This window comes from Zingiber officinale, chromosome 3A (assembly GCF_018446385.1).
Source record: "Zingiber officinale cultivar Zhangliang chromosome 3A, Zo_v1.1, whole genome shotgun sequence".
Lineage (NCBI taxonomy): Eukaryota > Viridiplantae > Streptophyta > Magnoliopsida > Zingiberales > Zingiberaceae > Zingiber > Zingiber officinale.
The window spans coordinates 153,470,939-153,495,970 of record NC_055990.1 but is presented as its reverse complement, the minus strand read 5'-3'; the positions used below and the strand labels follow the sequence as shown (position 1 = coordinate 153,495,970).

Sequence of the window (25,032 nt, the reverse complement as noted above, 5' to 3'; positions counted from 1 at the left end):
TATTATAATAATTATATGGTAGTTTTTATACGTTCTAAAAGCTATTTGATAGTGTTGCTACCTGTGGTAAAAGTTATCTAATAATTTTTACAATAACGACGGGTCAAAAGGTAATTTTAAAATAAAATTACGAATGTGGTGTCCATTTATATATTTTTTTTAAAAAAACTTCTCTTTATTTTTGCCCTTGAAATTTTATTAAAAAAATATTGAAGAAAACAAAATAATATTAATAATTAAACTCACCCAACTCTGTTTTTGGTCAGAATGCACTTATTTTGACAAAGCATCTCGTAGAACGCGTCACACGATTCCAATGCTTCACCCCCATCTCCATGGCCGTCGCGTCATCTCCATTATCTGCTACCTTCCTCCAACCTCCATGGCCATGTCTCCCTTCACCTCCACTCCACCTTCAGCTACCTCTTCGATGAAAGCGCCACCGCACCTCACCTCCTTCTTTAACCTTCTTCAATTTCCTTGGCTCAAATGATCAAGAATCAAGAATCTCTTCCATGGCCAGAAGAGCTCAAGTCCCCCACCACACCCACAAAGCTCTCTCCCTCAAGAAGCACTACAAGTGGCTTCTCTGGTTCTCTCTCTCCGTCTACCTCTTCCTCTCCACCACCTCCTCTTACTCATCCTTCCTCTTCCTTCACCCCCTCCGCCTTAACTCCAATCTCCCAGCTCTAGCTCTAATCGAGCCCAAAAATCCATCTTCCCACTCTTCTCTGCCCAAAGTGTATGTCTACGAGCTGCCTTCCCGGTTCAACACCGACTGGCTCGCCAACCAGCGCTGCGGCACCCACCTGTTTGCGGCGGAAGTGGCGATCCACGAGGCGCTGCTGCAGTACGCCGGCCGCGCCCTCGACCCGGAGGAGGCGGACTTCTTTTTCCTCCCTGTGTACGTGTCCTGCAACTTCAGCACCGTTAATGGCTTCCCTGACCTCCACCATGCCCGCCCCCTTTTCGCAGCCGCCATCGAGCTGGTAACCGGCGAATTCCCCTTCTGGAACCGCTCCCGAGGCCGCGACCACGTCTTGGTGGCCTCGCACGACTACGGCGCCTGCTTCCATGCCATGGTAACTGAAACGACCCTGCCTTTTTTTCCTTTTTTTTTTTCTTTTGGGGCTTGATTGCGTTTAGTTCCATTCACTCAATTCGTCTCTATACCGATCGATTTCGTGGAATAGAACAACAAATTAGCAAAATTTGCGAGCAGATCTGCGCTTCCTTTCCCAAATCCCTCTTTTTCTGTATGATCTTCCTAAGTTTACCCCCTTTTCGTCCATATACTATCATGCAGCTTATCTGTGTTCTTCCACTCCACGGTGATCACTCGATTACACGCATATGTAGTTTGATTTCGGGAATTAAAGCAATAACAGAGCAAAATTTGCAGGAAGATGTAGCGATCGCCGACGGGATACCTGAGTTCATGAAGAATTCGATCATCCTGCAGACATTTGGGTTGCGGCGGCCGCACACGTGCCAGGAAGCAGAGCACGTGCTGATTCCGCCCTACGTGCCGCCGAGCATCGAGGATGAGTGGCCGTTACCGGAGATGTCAACGCGCGACAACTTCGTGTTCTTCCGCGGCAAGATGGAAGTCCACCCCAAGAACGTCAGCGGCCGCTTCTACAGCAAGTGATTCTTAATTAGCTTGTTGATTTAATCGTCCGGCGTTGAACTCCTGTAGCAGCGCTGATTATTGAAGTTTGCAGGAGGGTGAGGACTGAGATCTTACGGAAGTACGGCGGGAATCCTCGGTTCCGACTGGAGCGGAAGCGGTCTGGCGACTACCGGAGGGAGATGGCGCGGTCGGTGTTCTGCCTTTGCCCGCTAGGGTGGGCGCCGTGGAGCCCGCGGCTGGTGGAGGCGGTGGCGCTAGGGTGCGTGCCCGTGATCGTGGCGGACGACATCCGGCTTCCTTTTACGGAGACGGTTGGGTGGCCGGAGATATCATTGACAGTAGCGGAGGCTGAGGTCAACCGGCTGGAGGAGATCCTTGACCGGGTGGCGGCGACGAACCTGTCGACGATCCAGCGAAAACTGTGGGAGCCGGCGCGGCGCCGGGCGCTGCTCTTCCGCCGCCCCATGGCTGAGGGAGATGCCACGTGGCACGTGCTTAGGGCTCTCGAAGGGATGCGGCTCCGCCAGCTTCGGCGGCCGAGAGACGGCGGTGGCGAAACCGACACGTGGAGGTAGTGAGCTCCATGAGATGAGATGCCTAATTGCCTATTCCGTAGTTTTTTTTTTTTAAGAAAATAATTATTTTGTGAGAAATATAGAAAGAGAAAATGGGAAAAACTGAAATTTTGCTACGACTTTTAGAATCTAAGTTTATTGTGGAATTTTCCAGCCTTTCGGAAGGCAAGAAAATAAAATAAAAGGAAAGTAAAAGGTGAATAAGGATGAAGACGGAAATAAATTATGGACGATTATTAATTTTTAAAATAATAATTAAAAGATATTTATTAAAGATTATTATATTCATATTTTTTTAAGAATATGTGTCAAAATTAATAAATTTATCATCCTCTAACTGATTATTCACCGGGACTCTTAACTAGAAATTTAAACTCGATTATGGACCACTAAAGCCAGAACAACTCCATCACGAGGTCTCCATGCTTCATTATTGAGTTGGGTTCCAGGTCCCTGCGCAAACCCTAACAAAATCCAAGCTCTATATCACGCACTGAATCTACCAATCGATGGATACAGAATCAACTCCATCAATAATAAAAATCCCTGTCGGGGGAAATCTAAGTGACGACTCCCTATTGGCCCAACCCTCGCCACGGTGGCTTCCCCGGGTCCACAACTCTATCCCCTTATCCTCGCCCCCCTTCGTTATAAACCTAAACCCTGAACTCTTCCTTGTCCGACGACTACCGCTTTGCCTTCCATGGCTCTTCAGGCTTCCTTCCTTCCTTCGGCTCTCTCAGCTCACAAAGAGGTCAGCCGGCTGGTTCATTTCGTATTCCCTTTTCCTTCTCCAGGGTTTGGTTTCTAAAAGAGGGGAATGCAGGGGAAGGCTAATGGAGGACTTAAGGAGTCGGCTTTCTTGGGGCTCTCTCTTTCTGACCACTCCAAGTTCGAGTTTGGTTCTTCGGTTCTTAGGAGCAACAAGGTATGTGTATGCGAGGTTGTTCAGGGCTCAAGATGGTTTTTTTTTTTGAGCTAAACGTTGCAAACCCCTAAAAGGAGAATTACTTTTTGTATTTTTAATGGATCGCTTTGTTTATTGCCAATGGATTTGTAATTTCCATGCTTGAAAAATTGGATTTTGGAGTTCTTTTTGGTGATATGTGAGAAGGTTGGATTTTCTTGACAGAGGTTGAATCTTTCGGTTGGAATTCGAGCCCAAACGGCGGCCACTACCCCGGCCGTCACCCGCGCCGCCCCGGACACCAAGAAGACTCTCCGCAAGGGGAACGTGATCGTGACGGGAGCGTCGTCGGGGCTCGGGCTGGCGACGGCGAAGGCGCTGGCGGAGACGGGGAAGTGGAACGTCATCATGGCGTGCCGCGACTTCCTGAAGGCCGAGCGAGCGGCGAAGGCGGCGGGCATGCCGCGGGAAAACTACCAGGTGATGCACCTGGACCTGGCGTCGCTGGACAGCGTGCGCCAGTTCGTGGAGGCGTTCCTGCAGTCGGGGCGGCCGCTGGACGTGCTGGTCTGCAACGCGGCGGTCTACTACCCGACGGCAAAGGAACCGACCTACACGGCCGACGGGCTCGAGATGAGCGTGGGGGTCAATCACCTAGGACACTTCCTTCTCGCACGCCTGCTCGTCGACCACATGAAGGCCTCCGACTACCCCTTCCGCCGCCTCATCATCGTCGGCTCCATCACCGGTAATACCCTGTTTCTTTTCTCATTTTACTGAATCGAAGTCAGACTCAATTATACACAAATTGGAAATTGTTTCAATCAGGAAACACAAACACCCTGGCCGGAAACATACCACCGAAGGCGAACCTCGGCGACCTCAGAGGCCTTGCCGGCGGACTCAACGGACTCAGTGGATCCACCATGATCGACGGCGGCGAATTCGACGGCGCCAAGGCCTACAAAGACAGCAAGGTGTGCAACATGCTAACAATGCAGGAGTTCCACCGGCGGTTCCACGAGGAGACAGGCATCACCTTCGCCTCCCTCTACCCAGGTTGCATCGCCACCACCGGCCTCTTCCGCGAGCACATCCCCCTCTTCCGCCTTCTCTTCCCGCCCTTCCAAAAGTACATCACCAAAGGCTTCGTCTCCGAAGAGGAATCCGGCAAAAGGCTTGCACAGGTACTGAGACTTTTGTGCGATTAATCGTCGACACGAATAATAGTTGGGTCTTACGATTGATGCAGGTGGTGAGTGATCCGAGCTTGTCCAAGTCGGGAGTGTACTGGAGCTGGAACAGCAACTCGGCGTCGTTCGAGAACCAGCTGTCGGAGGAAGCCAGTGACGCTGAGAAGGCCAAGAAGGTGTGGGAGCTGAGTGAGAAGCTGGTTGGGTTGGCTTGATTAAGAGTTCTTCTGGGTGAGCAAATTGGTTGTGTTTCAGTCTAGTTGAGTTGTGCCATGTGAAGCTTTCATTAAGTGTTTGGAGAAATTGCTTGTAAAATTTTGAGGTGCAGAGGGAATAAAAGGTTTGGGATGTTGAAGCATTGAGTTGATTGAGGATGTTTATTGATATCTTGTAATCTCGTTGGATAAACAAACCCACTAAGTACTCGACTGGAGCTACGCACTGCTCACCATTGATGTGCCCTGCTTCATATCATGCAATGCCTAGGGCTAGAAAAGAGAAATGCACCTGATTCAAACTACAGGATTGAAGCACTTGGAGAAATCTCGACAACCAAGAAGAGTTGGAGATGAATTTATTACTCATGGTCAAACAAAGAACTAAATATGTGACAAATAATGATGGTTTAATGCTTAATCTCATGCAGTAGTTGAAGTCATTGATTCGTATAAATGCAATGCAACGACTCACTTCTTCCACAAAACCATGGAAGGAGGAGGAGGAGAAGAGGTGGTCGTCTCCTGAGTGGCCGGCGGCGGCAATGGCAGTGTGGAACTTGAGGGCGGATCAGTTTCCGGTGCCTCAGATATGGTGGCGAGCCTGGATTGGAAGAGTAATCTGCTGGCTCCATCGACGTCGTCCCAAATGGAGCTCCCCGGCCCCCACGCGTTGAACCACGCCTCCTCTTGAACGCTCTCCCATGACATTTCAGGCATCTCCGGAAACATCGGAAATGGTGAAGCTGGCGCCGAGCTTGGAGCTAAGCTCGGGGCCTTGGCAGAATCACGCGGAGAAGAGGAGGACGAGGAGGAAGCCGCGGTGCTGGTGGAGGAGGTCATGGTGGAGCACAAAGCTACGTCTCTGCTTTCCCCGTGAAAAAGATTGGGGAAGTTGAGCTTCGCGCTCTCGCCGCGCAGCTTGAAGGCCTCGCGGTCGTAGGCGAGAGCGGCCTCCTCGGCAGTGTTGAAGGTGCCGAGCCACAGGCGGCTCCGGTTGCGGGGAATGCGGATCTCTGCCACCCACCTTCCCCAGTGCCGCTGCCTTACCCCGCGGTAGAGCTTGGCCCGGGCCAGCGAAGGCGCTGCCGGGCGCAGGAACAGAGGACCGACGCCATTGAGCGCTGCGTTCCAGTAGTGGTACCTGAGGAGTTGCTCGTGGTGAGTCTGCCGATGATCCGACGTTGCATACATCAGCGGCGATTGCTCGACCGCCGTTAATGGAACAGAGTTAGTGTGAGCTGCAATTCTTGGGGCGACAGCAACAGGAACAGAGCTGCCAGAAGCAAATGGAAACTTAGGCTGAGAGTTAAAATCAGGAAGAAATCGAGGAAACGATGGCAGTGAAGCAGAGGAAGATTCATGGATTAAATTCGGACTTCGAACTCTTTTTGAAGGAAGCAGGGAATGTTGCTCTTGCTGAAGCACATTCTTCTGTTTCCCTCCTCGATCACTGTTTCCTTCTTCTTCCATGGCTTCCTTCGATGCCAAGAACAAGCAAAAGACCAAATCTTTAAGAGTTTGATTGGAAAGGAAAACAGAGTAGAACGAGTAACGAAAGAATCCACGTATGAATCAAATTGCAGGGATAAAAACGGAAGGATCAAGCTTTCCGTCTTCAAACTGAGAATCGAAAACAGATGGAAAGCGAGAAATCACGAACAATGGAACAGTGAGCAATTCGAAAGATGGAAAGGAAATTGGATCGAGCGTCTAGATATAGAAGCGTTGGTAGATACAGAGAGACGCGTGGATGGATTTAAGAGCAGGGAAAATATTTGGAGGGTGGCTGGTCGGTGTGTGGGTCCAGATCGCGCCCTCCGTTGGACCTTGTTGGCAATACTCCGCCGCCCACGTAGACTTTGAGATCCCCAGTCAAGCCGGGTCGGTTGCGGCTTACACCCCCAAATTCGCTCGACTTTTGGGGTACAACAATAATCCTGTCGGTATGTACATGCCATCAGATATTTTGTTGTTTTTATTATTTATTATTTATTATTTATTTTGTAAACGGGACCGATCCATAAAATTTTCTAATCAGCCATCAGAAAGAATCAGCAAAATTAGAGGGTCGAGGTTATGTAGTTCTGCTTTTCCTGAAGCATCTTTTGTGACGTTAGAATTTTGTGGGTTGATGAATTTAGCTCTTTTAATGTAGCATATTTATGTAACTCTTTTGTATGCAAACTCATATTCAGAGAAATAAAAATGTTTTATGTAAAATGTAGCGAAAACTAAATAAGTAACTAGTGTATAAAAATTAGATTGATATAATAACTTTTTGTGGTTAGGAGTCATAGGACCGTGAAAGTGAGTCATAGGTCGTACGTATTCGTCTTTTGTCATCATGAAAGTGAGTCGTAGAATGAGTAGAGGGGCGGCGATGAACAACATTTCGTAGGATGAGTAGAGGGGCGGCTTAAATATAAATCTATAGTCTTAAAATGTTATAATAAGATCAATTAAACACAATTAGATGTAAAGAAAATTACACAAGTAAAATCAATGCCAATAATACTGATATAATATACTTGGAATGTTTATTCCTATTCCAGGTCTATAACACTTCAACAAATCACTACTCTTGAATCTCTATTATAATTTTTCCTTTGTCGATGCTGCCTTATGGAAAAAATTTCATACAAGTCTTACGCGAAGAATAGGAACAAGCAAAGGCAAATAAAACAAACTAGAATCAAGATTATAAACAAGGAAGCTCAAAACAATATCAGAATATTTGCACAAGTTCGCTAGGCCTCAAGAGCTCTTCTTATGAGTTTGGATCATTTGTCCCCAAATTTCTCTGTCCTCGTGTCCCCTTGTCAATCGGACGGACCAGATTACATCTCAAGGATGCCTTGTACATCACGAAAATACTGCACACATCTAAAAGATGTCATGATGCTTTGAAATGTAATTTGGTCCGTCCGATCGGCAGGCGACACGGGGACAGAGAAATTTGAGGACAAAGGATCTGAACTACTCTTCTTATATATATAGCTTAGTCTGTTCTACTATCAATATATTGTCTACCATTTTATTGATTATTCTCACGATCACTTTAGCCTCCAGTTTGCCAATGGATCTCTAAGTCGATTAGATTTAGTTTCTCCCTAGTCAATTGTTCTCTTTGGTAATGTCAACTTGTATTGACTAATGTCAACCTTAGTTTGATTGTCCAACCTAACCACTTTTGCCAATTGACAGTTGCAACTTTCCTCTGTCGATGATCTTCTTTCTAACTCATGTTAAGGGATCAGTTAACTGCAACACTAATTGGCTTAACTCATTTATGCTATTGTCTAGTCAACTAGCTTCGAACAAAAATATTCTTATTTCTTAGCCATTGAGCCTTGGATGCTTCATTTCATCCTTCCCTAAACTCCATTGCCCCAGGAGTTACTAAGTTAGCAAACCTAATTATACCAATGTTTCTTGACTTGCGGTCTCTCAACCTCATGCAATCCTTCTTTGAACTCTATCGGACCATATCGAGCATCTCTCCTTGGTCGTGCCAAGTCATTATCCACACTTGACCTCATCCAGTCACAAACTGTGACTTCTTGAACTCAATGTGTGTCCTACCAAATTCACACACATCAAATAGGTAAATAAATTGTAATTTAAACACTTTGCCCAAGTATAAAATTCATAATAAGCTCGACTACTTATAACATAATTACATTATTCATGAGTGAAAGAATATAACGATCTTTCTCCATGGTTATATAAATTCCACAAGATAGAGTCAAGGATGTGTATAAGACTAGTGGTAAATAATGCAAAAGAAGCTAGTTCACGATGGAGCATACCTTTGGGCTTCGAGAATCAAACGAACTAATAAGACAACATCTCATCAAGATCAAGATATCTTGAGTTTGTAAGATAGGTTGAGCCTGCCTAAAGTCCTAGCACAACCAAAGTTACTACTCCATGTTAGAAGTTCAATTTTGTCACACCTATTTTAGATAATGAATAATCTCACATGCAATATATTAGATTTTTTTAAATCAGTATACGAAATTCAAATCCTATCTTCCTAATGAAAACATCGAATGTTTTTTGAAAAAGAAAAAAAAGAAAAGAAAAACTGAAGGAAGAAATGGGTGTTAAAAAAAAGGATCTTTTAGCTCAAAGAATTCATTCCAATGGCCGCCTCCTCCTCGGCGTAGGCGTAGCCAGAATTGCTAGCGCTACCGTACAAGAGGTAGTAGGATACGGAGAGCGTTGCAGTGAGGAAAGAAAAGGCAGCACCGGAGGCGAAAACACCTCTCCGCAACACCTCACAGGATGGGTCGTTCATATAGTAGAAGCCCCGGTAAGCGGTGTGGTAGGCGTTCTGTACCGATGCCGCAAGCAATAACATCTCCGCCACCAGAAAGGTCAACCTTCATCAACGAGAAACCAAAAAGGTCAAAATTGACCATCGCATTGCAAAATCGAAACAAAAGGGAAGGGGGTGGGGATTAGGGTATATTCGAATTACCAGCAGCACCAAAAGAGGGAGACGGTGCAAGAGCGGGATTTGCCGCGTCTGATCGAGGGGCCGCAGAAGTAGCACCTGGTGACGGACATGATGAAGACCTGACTCGCCAACAGCAAGAGGAAAGCGCCGACGCCAAGTCCAGTCGCGATGCCGGAGTCGTACGCGCAGTGGGTGTACTCCTTCTCGTCGTCCGGAACCACCTGGGCCTGCATAACGGAAGATCTCCGAGGTCAAGAATTAGAATGCGAAGTCGGATTTGGGGATTGAGATCGCGGGAAGGATTGCCGAGATACTTACCGTGCTCCGTCGCAGCTCGGCGGCGATGGCAAGGGCGAACGCAGTAACATCGAAGACAACCGCGACCGGGAGGACTACCTTGGAGGCCATGGAGGAGGAAGAGGATGGCTGGGGAAGGCGAAGCCGCATCTCAAGGGATCCGAAGAGCGTGAAGAAAGGGTTTCTTCCCCCTTTTTTCTTTCTTTTTTTTCTTGAGCACATGACTCGCTGTATCCGTGTTTCGGTGAGTATTAGTGCGTTGGACCGAAGAGCTTAGGAGGTGATTTGTTGACCCTTTTTTACTTAAAAATAATAATTAAAAAATAAAAAATTAGAAATCGTTTGATGCTTAATAATTGGAGCAAACTGCAAAAGTGCTCCGGTCCTCACGTCGACACGCATCTTAAGGCGCTTACCCCAGGGTCGATCACCTTCCGATCCTCAGCTGCATTCTCCCTCACCCGGCGTCCCCGAATCTCTGCTTCGCTTGCAAGTAAACTCCAAATCACGAAACTACATCATACGTCACGATCATAACCGCCAGTGGCGCGATCGGCGATGTCGTTTCCGACGGCGGTGAGGGTGATGCTTGCGGTGCAAGAGAAGAAGCCGTCCGCCGTCGACATCTATCGGCCGCTCCGGCAGTACATCGTCACCGCCTACGGAGAGCTCGAGGCCCAGGCGGCGGAGGACGACCTCGACGCCGTCCGCCAGCTTCGCCTCGATCTCGAGAAGCCCCCCGACGCCGCTGCGACCCCAGGCCTCCGACGAGATCTGCTCCTCTCCTACTACCGCGCCCTCTCCGTCATCGAGCCCCGCTTTCCTATCTCTCCTGACCGCGCCCATGTCCATTCGCTGACCTTCACCTGGTTCGACGCCTTCAAGCCCAACAAGAAGGCCTCCCAGCAGTCGATCCACCTCGAGAAGGCCGCCGTCCTCTTCAACCTTGGTGCCGTTAACAGCCAGATCGCGCTTTCCGCTGATCGAACTGATGCTGCGGGCCTGAAGCACGCCTGCAATGCCTTCCAGAGTGCCGCTGGGGCATTCGCCTATCTCAAGGATCATGCCGCGGGCAGGGCGAGCGCCGGCGGAGCCACTGTCGATCTCTCCGTCGAATGCGCTGCGATGCTGGAGAAACTGATGCTAGCGCAAGCGCAGGAGTGCTTTTTTGAAAAGGTCATCGCAGACTCCAAGCCACCTGCCCTTTGCTCTAAGGTTGCTCGCCAGGTGATGATCCCTCTAGGCTTCCTTCTTAGTTTCAACTTTACATGATATTCTATCTATTTACATTTTCTTTTATTTTGATCTTTGCTTAGTTTTCTTCGAATTTTAGATTTGGTATTTTTATCTTGAACGTATATTCTTTAGATTGTTATGAGTTGATGTGTACTGTTATTAAATTTATATAGTTCGTAAATAGAGCTTTGACTATGATCTTGTGGTTTTCTTGTGCCGCATGACTGAATCATACATGAAAATGCCAAATACTTGTACTTGTTCTTGTTCGGCATAACTTGAAATGCCGCATGACTGAATCATATAAAGACACTAATTTCCTGAATTGCCGTCCTGGAATTTATACTTTGTGGCCATCTAGTACGAGGTTTTGTTTATTTTGTAAATATCTATTCATTTTGATCCTAGGATAACATGGTAAAACTCTCTTTATTTTATCAAATCATATTAAGGAACTCATGTTTTTAATATATTTTTGTGTAATTATTAGCATTTCTCTAGATTGTAAGAATCACAATTCTTAAATCACTACAAAATACAATTTCCATGCATTTGAGATTGTCATTTTATACACCACTATCATCCACATCACAGAATTTACTTGCCATTCACACCCTTGTTTTGTCTATAAACTCCTTGTTGTGGTTTGTTGCTCCCTGTTGATGTAGGTGCCACATAAGCAGTTTGTTGATGTTGGGTGCCTCATAGTTTATATTGCCATATAAGGTCCAAACCAATCACATATTAGACTAAGAATACTAATAATTTTGTTTTCTGCTCCTGTGGAGAAATTCACATGTGGATAATGATAAGGTAAAGTGCTATCGAAGGAAAATACAGGTGGGCAAAGTGACATAATGATATAATGTGTATGAAAGTTTAAAATGGCCATATTGGTGGGTACAATTCACTTTACTGTATTTTAATTCTTATCAGGGCATTAACCCAATTACGGTCTTGTTCGAGATGACACAAATAAAATTATTTCACACCTCTTTTCTTGTTGCAGGTTGGCCTCTATTATGAGGAAACTTATGCAACTTTAAATTCTCCACTGCTTAACCAGCACTTAGATCGTACATGGATCTCTCATGTACAACTCAAGGCAGCTCAGTACTATGCAGAAGCTTGCTATAGATGTTCGTTGGATCTTCATGAGAAGGAAGAGATTGCTGAAGAGATTTGTAGGCTCAAGATTGGGATTAATGCTCTTGCTGATGCAAAAAAATCTATAAGGGGTGTTCCCCAACCTTTGCTTGATGCTGTCAACAAATTAGAGACCAATATGAACCAGAACTTGGAGAGAGCTGTGAAGGAGAACAATCGGGTTTATTTGATGAGGGTTCCTGAAGCGAGTTCCTTGGCTGCTTTACCTGCAGCCTCTCTTGTCAAACCTATTTCGATGGCTGAAGTATTAGATGCTAGCAAGGAGACATTATTCTCTAGGATAGTTCCAGACAGCTGCACAAGGGTTCTTTCCAAGTACACTGATATGGTAGACAACATTATTCGGACACAGGCAGAAAAGTTGCAGCAAGGAAGTGAAATAACTAGAGTTAAGCTTAAAGAGATGGATCTTCCTGAGTCTATCTTAGCCTTGGAAGGTAACTTTAGTTTGCCTGTGGAACTTAAGGAAGATGTTGAAGCAGTCCAGATAAGCGGTGGCCCTTCTAGTCTGGAAGCTGAGCTACAACAACTCAGAGATTTGACACGAGTTAATCAGGAACTCTTGGTCCAGACTGAAGAGTTGCTGCAGAAGGAAGCAAATGAGGATGCACAATTCCGAGCCCAATTTGGAACAAAATGGAGAAGACCTCAGTCAAGCACCTTGACAAAGAACCTGCAGGACAGATTGAATAAATTCACTGCAAATATTAAGCAAGCTGCAGATAGTGATGCCAGGATAGAACGGTCCATAAGCGACAATTTGGAACTGATGGCAATTCTTAACCGCAGACCGGTAGGTTTGTTTCTTTAAATGCTGGGTCTTTAAATACTGGATTCTGCCTTTTTTTGGTGCCGGTTCACTTTTGAAAAACATAAGCTGCATTTTGTTACTACAAACCATAAGCTACAAGAAAGGTACTACAAACATGAGAAACTTTATGAAGTTATTCTGTTTTTGTTTGTATAAAAAATGCTTCAGAACTTCATGTCTCTTAGCTGCATTTATTCTAATAACATGACACAAAATTATTAAATCTATTTTTCTTCTTTTAGATGTTCAATGAAATTCAAATCTTATAGGAATATAGGATGATGATGGTATGCTTACTCTACGTCTTATTTATTTCTTCTTTCAAATTGATTATGAGTACACACATAATATCACAACTATGATTAAAGTGTTGAGTAGATACAATCTTGTTATTTTCTCATGTGAAACTTAATCATCTTGCAAATTATACCTATTGGTTTGTGGTCTGCTTGTCTCATTTACCCTTGCCTTTTTTTTCTCCCATTTTTCTACTGTTTTCGCCACTAGTAGGGAGATTGTCGTAGTGTTGCATTAATGGGCTCATTAAATTTTTCTTCAGATGTTCTCTTGTTTATTAAATCAATATTAATTTCTTCATTAAGTTAGCAAATTGGACTTTTATATACGCTAGTTAACAAGCAATTATTAGTTTTTACAGCTACATTTTCCGAGTAATTATTTTTTTCAGTTGATCAAGTTGAGTTTTGGGCAGAACCCTTGAACAATTAGATCTTTTGCTGTTTAATGTTTACATTCAATATATTCTTAATTCTGGCCGTTGCTAGAGTTCTTTTTCATGCTATTGTTCACTTTAAAGATGTTTTCATTATTACGTTTTTCATCTCGTGTTTTGTCTATTTCTGAATCTCAACTTTTGTTGGCTGACAATATAAAAACATATTTTTCAGATTGAATCTGCATTACCTAGTCTTGCAAGGCCTATCATGTCTTTGGATGGCAATGAAGATGCTATTGTGGGAGCACTTAAACAGAGCTTGGTATTATCTGACTAAATATTTATCTTGATAGTGTTCATGGAAAATTGCAGAATTGTCTGATTCTAACATCAATTTGAAGAGTTGGTTGTTTTCCATATATGAATTATCCTTCTACATTCTTCGTTTTTTGTGTTTTTGGTTACCTTAGTTTGGTGCAGTAAATATCATAATTAACTTGCAAATCAGAAGTATTTGCAGTTATAGAATTTTAGTAAACTTAGAATGTCTTTTATTGGGGTTGCATTTGGATTCATAGTATTCACATATTGGGATTGTGCATTCTCAGATATTGAGATGATATAGCTACCTGTAAACTAGTACTTTTTTTTTTACTTGGTAGATGTTCAGTTGAACTAGTTTTATTACAATTCACTATACAACAACCAAACTTTATCCCACTAGGTGGGATCGGCTTTCATTGAATATTGCCCAACAACCTAACACGCAACCCTCACCCTTTTTCATCTAGGATTGGGACCGGCATCAGTGTTTTTTTTTTAAATCATAATTCACTATCATTTACTTTATTCTCTATTAACTCTATAAGGAAGGAGTTTGGCCATTTTATAGCACCAATCCATTATCATAACCTGATTATTAAAATGCCAGTGTATTAAATTGAAACTCAAAGCTAGACGGGTGATTTAGTTACAGCTATATTTTTTTCTAAAAAGCTGTTGTGATGTTATAAAATTTATTTATTCTCCTTGACTGTTGTTCAAGATGTTATTCTTTTTAGCTTCAGATATGAATCTAAAAATATTTTGGAGTATCTTCTATTGTTGTTGTTGTTATTATTATATATTTTTATTTATTTTATTTCACTTATTTTTTATACCCATGATTTGTCTCATGATTAACAGACGTATTACGTTTTCTTATTTAGAGGCAATTGGAGAATTTAGGCGCACAGAGGGCAGGTCTTGAAGACATGTTAAAAGAGATGAAGAGAAAGGTGACAATATTTGTTGTTTCCCCTCTCATGTTTATAAGGCTGGAATCTTAATTTTTCATCTTTCTTGGATCATCTAAATGAACTTAGTTACCATTAACCTTGCCCTGAAATGATTGATACCTCCACTAGGTTTATCTTATGCGAGAAGACTTAAAACAAGTTAGTTGCTTAAATTCTGGAAGTAAAACAGCAAGGTTGATGTTGGAAATTGTTGTTATGTGTAGATTACTTCAATGTATGAATTTTATAATCTCAATAATAATGATTTTATGCAAGTTAGTATTTTTTTTGGTTTTTCTAGGTAACCTTACTCAGTTATGTATCTTCTTTGTTCTTTGGTATTATGAATTACGTTTTTGTTGATTGATGGATTGTCATAAATCGTTGGATCGTATCAAGTTGTCAACAAAACTTGTATGGACTGTCCCATTAAACTATACAAAAACGAAAATGCCACCAATCTTTTAGACTTAAGGTGATTCTTGTATTCTGGTCACTAATAGTGCCATTGTGGTGAGTGATGATCATACCCTTAGGATATGCAATTGCTTTCTGACTTACCTATATCTTGCTAGTTGTTCTCAATTCACTATTATTAGTTTATTACCTCTTGCAGGATGATATATTACCAAAGTTGATGTCAAGCACTGGATCACAAGAAGATCTCTTTAGGAAGGAGATATCCAAGTATGATCAGATATGTGGAGAAATTGCTCAGAATATTGAGGCGCAGGAGCAATTGTTGCTTCAAATTCAGGTATGGTATCATCAATATTCAGGAGGTTAACTATGTTGTATTGATCAAAAACTAGGAATCCCTTGTGCTTTTTATGGTCTGGCTATGATCTGTGTTCTCCTTTGACATAGGGCCATCCAACTCAGTATCTACTTGCTATGCATGGTATTTTGGTTTTTGCTAGTGGTATGCAGGTCTTTGTCATTTAATTCAAATTCATGTTTTATGCCATGTTCTGACTCTGGTCTTGTGAAGTATGATGTTGCATGACTGTTTCAAGCATCTTTCAATGAACAATTGTACAGTTGATCTGTTAGCGAGAATTGTGGTAGTTTGAGTAGCACAGAATAATTACTTGAGTTTACATCTTTTTCTGGTTATGTCCTTTATAGTTGGTCTATATCTATCATAAAGGGCAGCCCGGTGCACGAAGCTCTCGCTATGCGGGGTCCCGGGGAAGGATCCATTGTACGCAGTCTTACTCTGCTTTTTGCAAGAGACTATTTTCAGGATTCGAACCCGTGACCTTTTGGTCACAAAGTAACAACTGTTGCACCAAGGCTCCCCTTCATAAAAATGCAATGATAGTAATTTTCTTTTCATTTCTTACATAACAAGAAATTTTTAATTCGTTCTCAAAATGCCATTGTAACCTTTTTCACTGCTAACGTTTACTTGCCATCTATTGGCTCGAAATGGATTTTTTTTTAATTAACAGAAATGTTTTTCCACTTTATCCTGTATCGTCTATATCTATAAGGATAGTTGTTTCCTTCATTGCTCTTCATAGGCACAGAACGAAGAGTTTTCTGCTATTTTCAATCTGGAGGACTTCAAAGGTATTTGTCTTTACTCTTTAATCTCTCTTTCTTAATTTAGTTTATTCGTATGGTTTTTTTAAAATTATTCGATTTGTTGGTGGATCATTTATTAATGAAGCACTTGAGTGGTTGTGAAATTTTTTCCATATTGGTCATGGATTCTCTTCTCTTTGGGTTTTAAATATTTTCTTGATTATGTAACTTGTAGGCCAACATACATTGACCCTATCATAGTGCAATTGGCAATTCTTTCAAGTGTATATTGCTATGTCAACTTGTCATAATCATGTGATTCATTTGTGGCAAAAGGTGATAACGCTTACCCCAAGCGACCCAGTATCGCCGACCCCTCGACTAGATACAGGCAAGTAAATCATGGGGGATTTCGTCTAACAAAGTAGTGCATGCAGGGGTTGAGGTAACCCGCGGGACTTCCACATCCATTGGGAATCGACCCAGACTTATCTGTGGTAACATTATTGTATGAATTATCTGTGCCACCCATGGGGACCAGAATCATGTGATTCATGACTCATATCCTTATGATATGATTTATTTGTAAAATTATATTCTTATATATAAATTCGAAATGAAAACGGTTACAATTAAGTCCAATTCAACACAATTCTTATTTACAATTCTAAAAATAAGAAAGAGAGCACATTAAAAAAAAGCTAAATCTAACCAATTCAAATAAGTTTTACCCATAAGAAATTACATTAAACTTGATACATTGGATATTTATCCAGACTATTTATAAAAGAAAGCATGAATTTTATGTCATATGAAAGAAGTATCAAGATCGAAGAAAGAAGAATCTCAAAGTCAAATATAACAGTGTACGAAAATTTTGCCAAATGGAGATAGAGTTGATGATAGCCCTGGTGAAATCGACAATTATTACCCAAAGAATAAGTATGGTTTGTCACTTTGATACACATAATGATAATGAGGTCAACATATGGCATACAACAATAACAACAACAACAACAACAAAGCCTTTTCCCACTAGGTGGGATCGGCTGTATGAATCCTTTTACACCATTAAGCTTTATCTCCTACTATATCATCATCTATATTTAAATAAATTTTATTTTGTTTTATTGCTGCTAACCAAGTCTTTTTTGGTCTTCCTCGTTTGATATGCATGTTTATTATAGTTTCACATCGCCTAACTGGAGCATTTATTCGTCGTCTAAGTACATATTCGTATCATCTTAAACATGTCTTTCGGAGTTTTTCCTCAATAGATGCAACTCCGACTTTCTCTTTAATGCTTTCATTTCTTATTTTGTCCATCCTCGTATGTCTACACATCCACCTTAACATCCTCATCTCTGCAACTCTCTTCTTCTGCTCATGTGTTCGAGTCATAGTTCAACATTCAGCTTTATATAACATAGCAGGTTTAACTGCGGTTTTATAGAACTTACTTTTAAGTTTAAGAGGTACTTTACGGTCACACAAAACACTCGACGCTCCCCTCCATTTCACTCATCCTGCTTGTATTCTATGCAAGACATCTCTCTCAATTCCCCAATCTTTTTGCAAAAATGATCCTAAATATTTAAATCTCTCGATTTCGAGCAACTCATCCTCTTCTATCTTAACAATTATCTCATTACTTCTAATATTGCTAAACTTAAATTCTATATATTTCGTCTTTAATCTACTACGCCTAAAACCTTTCTCTTCTAGTGTTTCTTGCCAAGATTCTAGTTTAACATTTACTCCTTCTCGTGTTTCATCTACCAAAATAATATCATCTGCAAATAACATGCACCACGTTACTGTGTCTTGAATGTGCGCAGTGAGTTCATCCATAATTAGTATAAAAAGATAGGGACTTAGAGTTAATCCTTGATGTAACCCTATCTTTATTGGAAATGCTTTAGTTACTCCGCTTGAAGTCTTTACTCTGGTCGTTACATCCTCGTACATATCCTTAATTAGGTCAATATAAGTTACGCTAACACCTCTTTTTTTCTAGAATTCTCCATATAATTTCTCTTGGGACTATATCATAAGCTTTTTCTAAATCAATGAATACCGTATGTAGATCTTGTTTTTGCTCCCGATATTTTTCGATTAATTGTCTAAGAAGATGTATAACTTTTATTGTCGACCTTCCAAGTATGAACCCAAATTGATTTTCGATCACTATGTCTCCTTCCTTAATCTTTTTTTTATTATTTTTTCCCAAAGTTTCATAGTATGACTCATTAGTTTAATACCCCTATAGTTTGCACAATTTTGTACGCCTCCCTTGTTCTTATATAAGAGAACTAGAGTACTTATTCTCCATTGATCAGGCATTTTTTTCGTTTTTAATATCATGTTAAATAATTTTATAAGTCATTCAATACTTTGTTTCCCTAGGCATTTCCATACCTCTATTGGAATATCATCTAGTCCAACAGCTTTTCCATTGTGCATCTCATTTAAAGTTTGTTTTACTTCTGAAATTTACATTCTATGATAAAAATTAAAATTTCTATGCTCATTTGACCTACTTAAATTACCTAAAGGTTAAATTGGTCACCTAAACCTTCATTAAAAAGTTGATGAAAATACCTCTTCTTCTGCTCTTTTATTTCTCCATTGTTTACTAATACCCTATTACTTTCATCTTTAATACATTTTATTTGGCTAAGATCTCTTGTTTTCCTTTCTCTCACTTTAGATATTATATAAATGTCTCTTTCCCCTTCTTTTGTAACCAATTTTTGATATAATCGTTCAAAAGTTTTATTTTTTGCTTCACTCACTATTTTCTTAGCTTCTTTCTTGGCTATTGTATATTTTTTTTAAGTTTTCCTCGTTCTTACAAATATATAATTCCTTATAAGTTATTCGTTTTTCCTTCACTTTCTCTTGTACTTTCTCATTCCACCACCAAGGTTCCTTACTTAGTGGTGCATGTTCCTTTGACTCACCAAGTACACTCGTAGCTACTATTTTCAACTTTGATACCATCTTATCCCATGTTGTATTAGAGTCATCTATATTTCACCTAATACTTATACTTCTATCTTCTCCTTAAATATATTTTGCTTTCCATCCTTTAACTTCCACCACTTAATTCTAGAAATCGTATATATTTTCTTTCTATTGATACTATGTTTGAGACATATATCCAACACTACTAACCTATGTTGGGTAGTTAAGCTTTCTCCAGGGATGACTTTACAATCTTTACAAATCTTTCTATCCTTCTTCCTAACCATAAGAAAGTAAATTTGTGATTTATTATTCCCACTTTTGAATGTGACTAAGTGTTCTTCTCTTTTCTTAAAAAACGTATTAGTTAATATAAGGTCGTATGCTATCGCAAAATCTAATATAGTTTTCCCTTCCTCATTTCTCGTTCCAAACCCATAACTCCTATGGACCCTCTCATATTCCTCATTTTTCATTCCGACATGCCCATTTAGATCACCTCCCATTAAAATCATTTCATTTAGTAGAATATTTTGTAATATTTCATCAAAGTCTTCCCAAAACCTTGATTTAGTAGCTTCATCTAATCCTACTTGTGGTGCATATATGCTAATTATGTTCATAGTTTCTTTCGCCACGATTATTTTAAGAGCTATAATTTTATCTCCTTTTCTTACTACTACAACTTTATCCTTTAACAAACTATCTACAATAATACTCACTCTATTTCTTACTTTACTCTTTTCAGTGTACCATAACTTAAAACCCAAGTTCTCTATTATATTTGCCTTCTCGCTTATCCATTTTGTCTCTTGTACACACAAAATACTAATTCTTCTTCTAATCATCATATCTACTACCTTCATTGATTTACTGGTGAGAGTTCCTAGGTTTCATGTTCCAAATCTTAGATTATTAGTTTTCCCATCATATTTATTTTTATCCAACCTATGGTGTAAGAACTCTTACCTATTTAACACTACACCCAAGTTCTCATGGAGATGTAGCGGTCCTTGATGAGACGTTACAGTCGGACCCTATAACGTGAACTCTTGCATATTTAGCACTACACCCGAGTTCTGGAGATATAGCGGTCCTTGCCGAGACGTTACAGTCAGACCTTGCAATGCGTTCCTTTCGGGAAACAACTTAGCATTAGCACAATAGTTTAATTGATCCATTCATTGAATATTTGCCATAGTTTTGACGTTGGCTGACAACCTAACGCAATCCTCCTCCTTTCTCCGGGCTTGGGACTGACTATGACAAGTCGTCATGGGCGTAGTTGGTCAAAATATGGTATAATGTTTAGAAATCATGTCATATTAAAAGTCATCTCCTGTTAGATGATCATGATATTTTTTTATGTCAAGCATTCAACAATGAGATTTCTTGTTCATTTAATTTCAATTTTTAACGAGATGAAATAAATTATATTTTGTAAATATCGACCTATATATTTTTGTTATGAATGAAGGGGATTCTTGGCGCAATGGCAAAATTGATGTCATGTGACCTAGAGCTCACGGGTTCGAGTCTAGGAAATAACCTCTTGTAAAGTAGGATAAGGATGTTTACAGGCCTTAATTTTCCTACTAAAATATTACCTGTTTCTACCCAAGATCCCAGCATCATAACTCCATTTTTGTCTAAATTGTGGAGTAAATGAGCCTTTAGATGTGGTATTTCCCTAGTGAGTCTTTCATGTCCTTGGTTTGTATATGAACCTGAATTTCATATTTCTGGATGTGAAAAGAAGTATAAATATATTTTTGTTATGAATCAATATCAAATTTCTCCATTTCTACTGTTATAGATGGAACATTATAATTTTTGGATATCAAAACTATTTAATAAAGTAGATTTTTAAATATATTTTATATTTTTAATCAGAACCTTGCTGTTCACAATTCAAAAATTCACCAGAACAATTTTCAACATGAACGTTGGTTCGACAACCTTGAATTTGAGTTCAGATGAACAAGTTTGATTACAACATATTTTTAGATAAAAATGAAAGGAGAAAAAAGGTCAAAATTGACCTGGTTCACTTGGATTTGGTTGGACCTGGTTATGTTGGTTGTTGTCTGGGTTTGGCAGGGTCTCAACTTTTGTTGAGTTTGGCTAAAACAACAATCACATTGTAATCTATAAAAGCTATCATTTTGATGATCAAAATGGAGAGCAGCCGCACAAAATAGCAACACAAGTACATAGATTTGTCTATAGCCATGTTGAAGTCAGTTGACATGTATAGTTATGTATGTGTGTGTGTGTAATACGTAAATGTATGCATATCTATGTATGTATCATTTCAATGTGATTCTAGTGTATGTGATCGATAGGCATTGCTGCTTTCGACCATATCTTACGGATGCAAACATGTTTACTACTCTCAGGAATCTAAGTCTTTTAATTATGAAACATGAGAAAGTTTAATTCCACAGTTGAGTAATTAGCAGGGATCTGAGAGATCAGATATGACTTGTTATAATTTAAGTGCCTATGTGATTTAGAGGGGCATTCGTTGTTGCCACATTCAGAACTTCAATACCCATTGAAATTGCTAAGCACACTTGCGCAATTATTAAACATATTTACTCATAGCAACCAAATCTCACTTGGTGAAATAAGAATAAGTGTTAGAATAATCAAACAACCAGCAATATATGATGAGCATTGATGGAGATGAAGTGCAGCTAAATTGTGCTGAAGAAAGAGTTGTTTCTGTCAGTTTGATAGTCATGTCTTTTAGCATAGCAACTAATATTGAAAGGAGTTAAACCAATTAGTTACTTTGTTATAGGTTTCTGTCAATGGATGATTCCAAAACTCTTTATCTTTTAAGGATTACTATTAGATGAATTTACTAGTCATATTCAAGTTAAATATCCATGTTGTATGCTAATTATGGTGCTGATTGATGATACTTTATTTACTATGAATTTGGAATTGAATTCTGAAGACAAACATAAAACTACATTGGAACTTAATATATAAAATTTAGCTAAAAATGCCATCTCGCCTGGCAATGCAATCATGTAACTCCTTTAATATGATGGATTGCCATCTTGTTCTAAAATGATAAAAATAAATAAATAAATAAATTAAAAAAAAAAAAAAACAGCACAATGCACGAAACTCTTGCTAATACGGGTCTGGGGAAGGGTCTATTGTATGCAGCCTTACCAACACATGACCCTTTTAGGTCATACGGCAGCAACTTTATCATTACGCCAAGGCTCCCCCTTCTTGTTCTAAAATGATTACACATGTAATTCCTTATTAAAATCCAGACCCCAATGAGTTGATTTGGTATGATTTGTCCCAACGAGGGAGATCTGGGCCTGGGCTTATATATGCCTAGGGTTCTGGTTTTACGGCCTGTACCTAGAACAACTTCTCAATATCCGTGTGGTCTGGCCATCCAAACATAACTTGCGAGATAATGGACTAATTTGTGCTCAGTCTGTACCTAGCCCAGGCACAACCCACTAACATCCCTAGTTCCACTAAGCCTCGGAAAATGATTAAAATGGAGAAAATGTGTAAAGATGGGATGAACATATTTAAAAATTACTGGTAATCACCATATATAGAATTATAGACAAGTGAATCGATTAGATTTGATGATGTGGGACTGAAAAGGTTATAAAGGAAATTAAGTTTATATAATGTATGAGGTTTAAAATGACCTCATTATCTATGATTACATAGCCAGTGGGATAACATCCATATATCCCTAACTGTAAGTAGTTGGGGTAGCATATGACTTGATCTAGCCACCTAGCTGTAGCTCCAAGTTGTGCTTTAACTCATTTTGTATAAGATGTCTTCTCTCAGAATGTTGAAGACAGTCCTGAATCTTTTTAAATATCCCTATCAATTTTGACAGTTGCTCGTGAGAGGAGCTATAAACAGATTGCTGCTGCAGTAGCAAAATATAGAGAAATCAAGGAGAACACTAATGAAGGGCTGAAGTTTTATGTGACTCTTCAGGTATGCTAGTTTCATTAATCAGACTATAAATACTCTTCTGAACAAAAGGAGAGTTCTGACTAAATTTTTTACATCCATAACCATGAATCAAACTTTGGGAAGTTATGATGAGTACAGAAGGCCTTGTTCAATAAATTTGTTTTTGTTGCATTATGGAAAAACCAGAAGTAATCTTCCTTTGTGTTTCAGGATGCAATAACAAATATAAAGCAGCAATGCAGTGACTTTGCGATGACCAGAAGCATTCAGTGTCGGGAAATGATCGAGGATGTGCAGAGGCAGTTACCCGGACTCAACTTCAAAGCTGATGGGAGGACTGGTTATAGTTATCCTTCAGCTGATCAAGCCAGTATGCAGAGGAATGCTTCTCAACAATCGGAACAACAGAGCGCTTCACAACATCCTCAGGCAGCCTTCCATAACCCACCAGGGGAGCAGCCCGGATACTCTCATCCCCACCCTGCTTATGCCACGGCCCAGCAGGCCCCTTACCCGGCTCCAACTGCTCAATATCAGGACTTGCAACGGCCGCTGAGCCATCAGTACGGGCAACCAGCATATCCAGGATGGCATGGATCGTACTACAATGCACATCAACAGCCACAAGGTTCACAACCTCCACCTCCATATATGATGCAATCTCCTTATCCTCCCCCACCTCACCAGGGAAGCTATTATAGACCTCAATGAAGTATCGAGCTGATCAGCAAATGCAGCCCCATTTTCTACTCCCCTCGCTGTTGCGATCAGTTATGTATAGGTGGTATACGATATGTCTCTTGTAGTACAGGATGTATTTTCCTTGATTAGTATGCAGAAACATGTCCAGTTTGTTTTATATCATCATTCTATTTGGAATAAATGGAGAACTCTGCAAAATGATGTGTGAGGAATGTACTTATATCCGAGTTTTAACTTAAATATCATTTTTTATTGCTATTAAATTGGCCAACTTGCCGTCAGACATGAGAATGCTTATTGCAGCAACATGATAAAACAAAGAATTAAGGCTACGTTTGATTGAATGTAATGTAATCTAGCTTGTAATGTAGTCAAATTTGTAATATAATATTGATTACATTACTACAATGGGTAATGTAATGTATGTAATCTTTGATTACAAGGATGATTACATTCTTTTGTTTGATGACTATTATTTTTTATAAGCAATGTAATTCGTATTATTATAAAATGACAAAAATATCCTGCGACCTCTACCGATGGTTGTACCACCTCTGGCGGAGCTTGCGGCAACCAGCGGCCGTCGTCATTGGCCTCCTCCGTCGATCGCCGTCGTTGGCCTCCTCCGCTGGCCACCTACAACCGACGACAGCGACAACTGCGGGCGGCGACGGTCGACGGTCGACGGTCGGTGGTGGCCGCCGGCGGCGGTCGGCAGTGGCGGCGGCGACAGCCGCGACGGTCGGCGGCCGGTGGCGGCGGCCGACGGTGGTCGCCGGCGGCGGTGGGCGGTCGATGCACGGCCGACGACGGTGGGCGGTGACGACCAGAAGTGGCGGCGACGGTCGGCGGCCGGCGGCCGGCGGTGGTCGCCGACGGTGGCGGCCCATGGCGGTGAGCAGCAACGACCGGAAGTGGCGAAGGCCGCCGGCGATGAGCGACGATCACGATGGACTAAGGGTATATTCACCTCTTAATGTAATTGGATTACTTATTATTTACTTTGTAATCCAGATTACAAAATTTTACTACCTTTTGTAATCCATATTATATTATATTACAAGTTTAAAACTAAATCAAATAAAATAATCAATATTGTAATGTAATCTTTATTATATTACAAGACAGATTATATCCTACCAAACGTAGCCTAAATTTAATTGCGTAGGAGTTACATATCAAGCAAGCATAGACAACAAAGTTACAAATCAATAGACACTTGATACTGCCCAGATATGTAGTAACAAAATACCATCAAGTTCGGAAATTGCCATTGTTCTAAAAACGGCTCGAGAACTGAGAAGCATTTGTAGAGGATGTAGCTGTTTCAAAAATCTGGAGCCATTCTAAATTTGTACAAGATTGCAAACCGAAGTTTAAATTTAGATGAAGATCAGGCACTA

At 40.7% G+C, this 25,032-nt stretch overlaps 5 protein-coding genes across 5 annotated transcripts; 3 read left to right on the top strand and 2 right to left on the bottom strand.

The window, feature by feature from the left end:
* Positions 1 to 268: 268 nt before the first annotated feature.
* On the top strand, positions 269 to 2,324 carry LOC122052892 (probable glucuronosyltransferase Os03g0107900). The gene is made up of 3 exons (XM_042614631.1): positions 269 to 1,082; positions 1,403 to 1,647; positions 1,725 to 2,324. Exons 1-3 carry the CDS (start codon positions 516 to 518, stop codon positions 2,206 to 2,208), a joined length of 1,296 nt encoding a protein of 431 aa, XP_042470565.1. The 5' UTR covers positions 269 to 515; the 3' UTR covers positions 2,209 to 2,324.
* Positions 2,325 to 2,821: 497 nt separating this feature from the next.
* LOC122052893 (protochlorophyllide reductase-like) lies at positions 2,822 to 4,670 on the top strand. Its single transcript, XM_042614633.1, has 5 exons — positions 2,822 to 2,962; positions 3,035 to 3,136; positions 3,341 to 3,863; positions 3,944 to 4,302; positions 4,368 to 4,670. Exons 1-5 carry the CDS (start codon positions 2,912 to 2,914, stop codon positions 4,521 to 4,523), a joined length of 1,191 nt encoding a protein of 396 aa, XP_042470567.1. The 5' UTR covers positions 2,822 to 2,911; the 3' UTR covers positions 4,524 to 4,670.
* Positions 4,566 to 5,996, bottom strand: LOC122050794 (ethylene-responsive transcription factor RAP2-13-like). Its single transcript, XM_042611671.1, has one exon. It carries the CDS (start codon positions 5,994 to 5,996, stop codon positions 4,995 to 4,997), a length of 1,002 nt encoding a protein of 333 aa, XP_042467605.1. The 3' UTR covers positions 4,566 to 4,994.
* A 924-nt stretch (positions 5,997 to 6,920) lies between these two features.
* Positions 6,921 to 9,547, bottom strand: LOC122052894. Its single transcript, XM_042614634.1, has 3 exons — positions 9,307 to 9,547; positions 9,010 to 9,215; positions 6,921 to 8,911 (listed from the first exon to the last, which is right to left on the bottom strand). The coding sequence occupies exons 1-3, from the start codon at positions 9,505 to 9,507 to the stop codon at positions 8,650 to 8,652; spliced, it is 669 nt and encodes a 222-aa protein (XP_042470568.1). The 5' UTR covers positions 9,508 to 9,547; the 3' UTR covers positions 6,921 to 8,649.
* A 149-nt stretch (positions 9,548 to 9,696) lies between these two features.
* Positions 9,697 to 23,869, top strand: LOC122052891 (vacuolar-sorting protein BRO1-like). Its single transcript, XM_042614630.1, has 8 exons — positions 9,697 to 10,512; positions 11,531 to 12,481; positions 13,408 to 13,497; positions 14,384 to 14,452; positions 15,069 to 15,209; positions 15,979 to 16,027; positions 22,845 to 22,948; positions 23,138 to 23,869. Exons 1-8 carry the CDS (start codon positions 9,844 to 9,846, stop codon positions 23,636 to 23,638), a joined length of 2,574 nt encoding a protein of 857 aa, XP_042470564.1. The 5' UTR covers positions 9,697 to 9,843; the 3' UTR covers positions 23,639 to 23,869.
* The last annotated feature ends 1,163 nt before the right edge of the window (positions 23,870 to 25,032 follow it).

Excerpts from the sequence above, each read along its gene's own strand:
- LOC122050794 (XM_042611671.1), bottom strand. The coding sequence starts at position 5,996 with ATGGAAGAAGAAGGAAACAGTGATCGAGGAGGGAAACAGAAGAATGTG.
- LOC122052893 (XM_042614633.1), top strand. The coding sequence starts at position 2,912 with ATGGCTCTTCAGGCTTCCTTCCTTCCTTCGGCTCTCTCAGCTCACAAA. Across the intron at positions 3,864-3,943 it reads CATCGTCGGCTCCATCACCG|GAAACACAAACACCCTGGCC; the intron begins GTAATACCCTGT and ends TGTTTCAATCAG. Across the intron at positions 4,303-4,367 it reads CCGGCAAAAGGCTTGCACAG|GTGGTGAGTGATCCGAGCTT; the intron begins GTACTGAGACTT and ends CGATTGATGCAG.
- LOC122052891 (XM_042614630.1), top strand. The coding sequence starts at position 9,844 with ATGTCGTTTCCGACGGCGGTGAGGGTGATGCTTGCGGTGCAAGAGAAG. Across the intron at positions 13,498-14,383 it reads GAGCACTTAAACAGAGCTTG|AGGCAATTGGAGAATTTAGG; the intron begins GTATTATCTGAC and ends TTTCTTATTTAG. Across the intron at positions 15,210-15,978 it reads AATTGTTGCTTCAAATTCAG|GCACAGAACGAAGAGTTTTC; the intron begins GTATGGTATCAT and ends TGCTCTTCATAG.
- LOC122052894 (XM_042614634.1), bottom strand. The coding sequence starts at position 9,507 with ATGTGCTCAAGAAAAAAAAGAAAGAAAAAAGGGGGAAGAAACCCTTTC. Across the intron at positions 9,216-9,306 it reads CCGAGCTGCGACGGAGCACG|GCCCAGGTGGTTCCGGACGA; the intron begins GTAAGTATCTCG and ends TCCGTTATGCAG. Across the intron at positions 8,912-9,009 it reads TCCCTCTTTTGGTGCTGCTG|GTTGACCTTTCTGGTGGCGG; the intron begins GTAATTCGAATA and ends TCGTTGATGAAG.
- LOC122052892 (XM_042614631.1), top strand. The coding sequence starts at position 516 with ATGGCCAGAAGAGCTCAAGTCCCCCACCACACCCACAAAGCTCTCTCC. Across the intron at positions 1,083-1,402 it reads GCGCCTGCTTCCATGCCATG|GAAGATGTAGCGATCGCCGA; the intron begins GTAACTGAAACG and ends CAAAATTTGCAG. Across the intron at positions 1,648-1,724 it reads AGCGGCCGCTTCTACAGCAA|GAGGGTGAGGACTGAGATCT; the intron begins GTGATTCTTAAT and ends TGAAGTTTGCAG.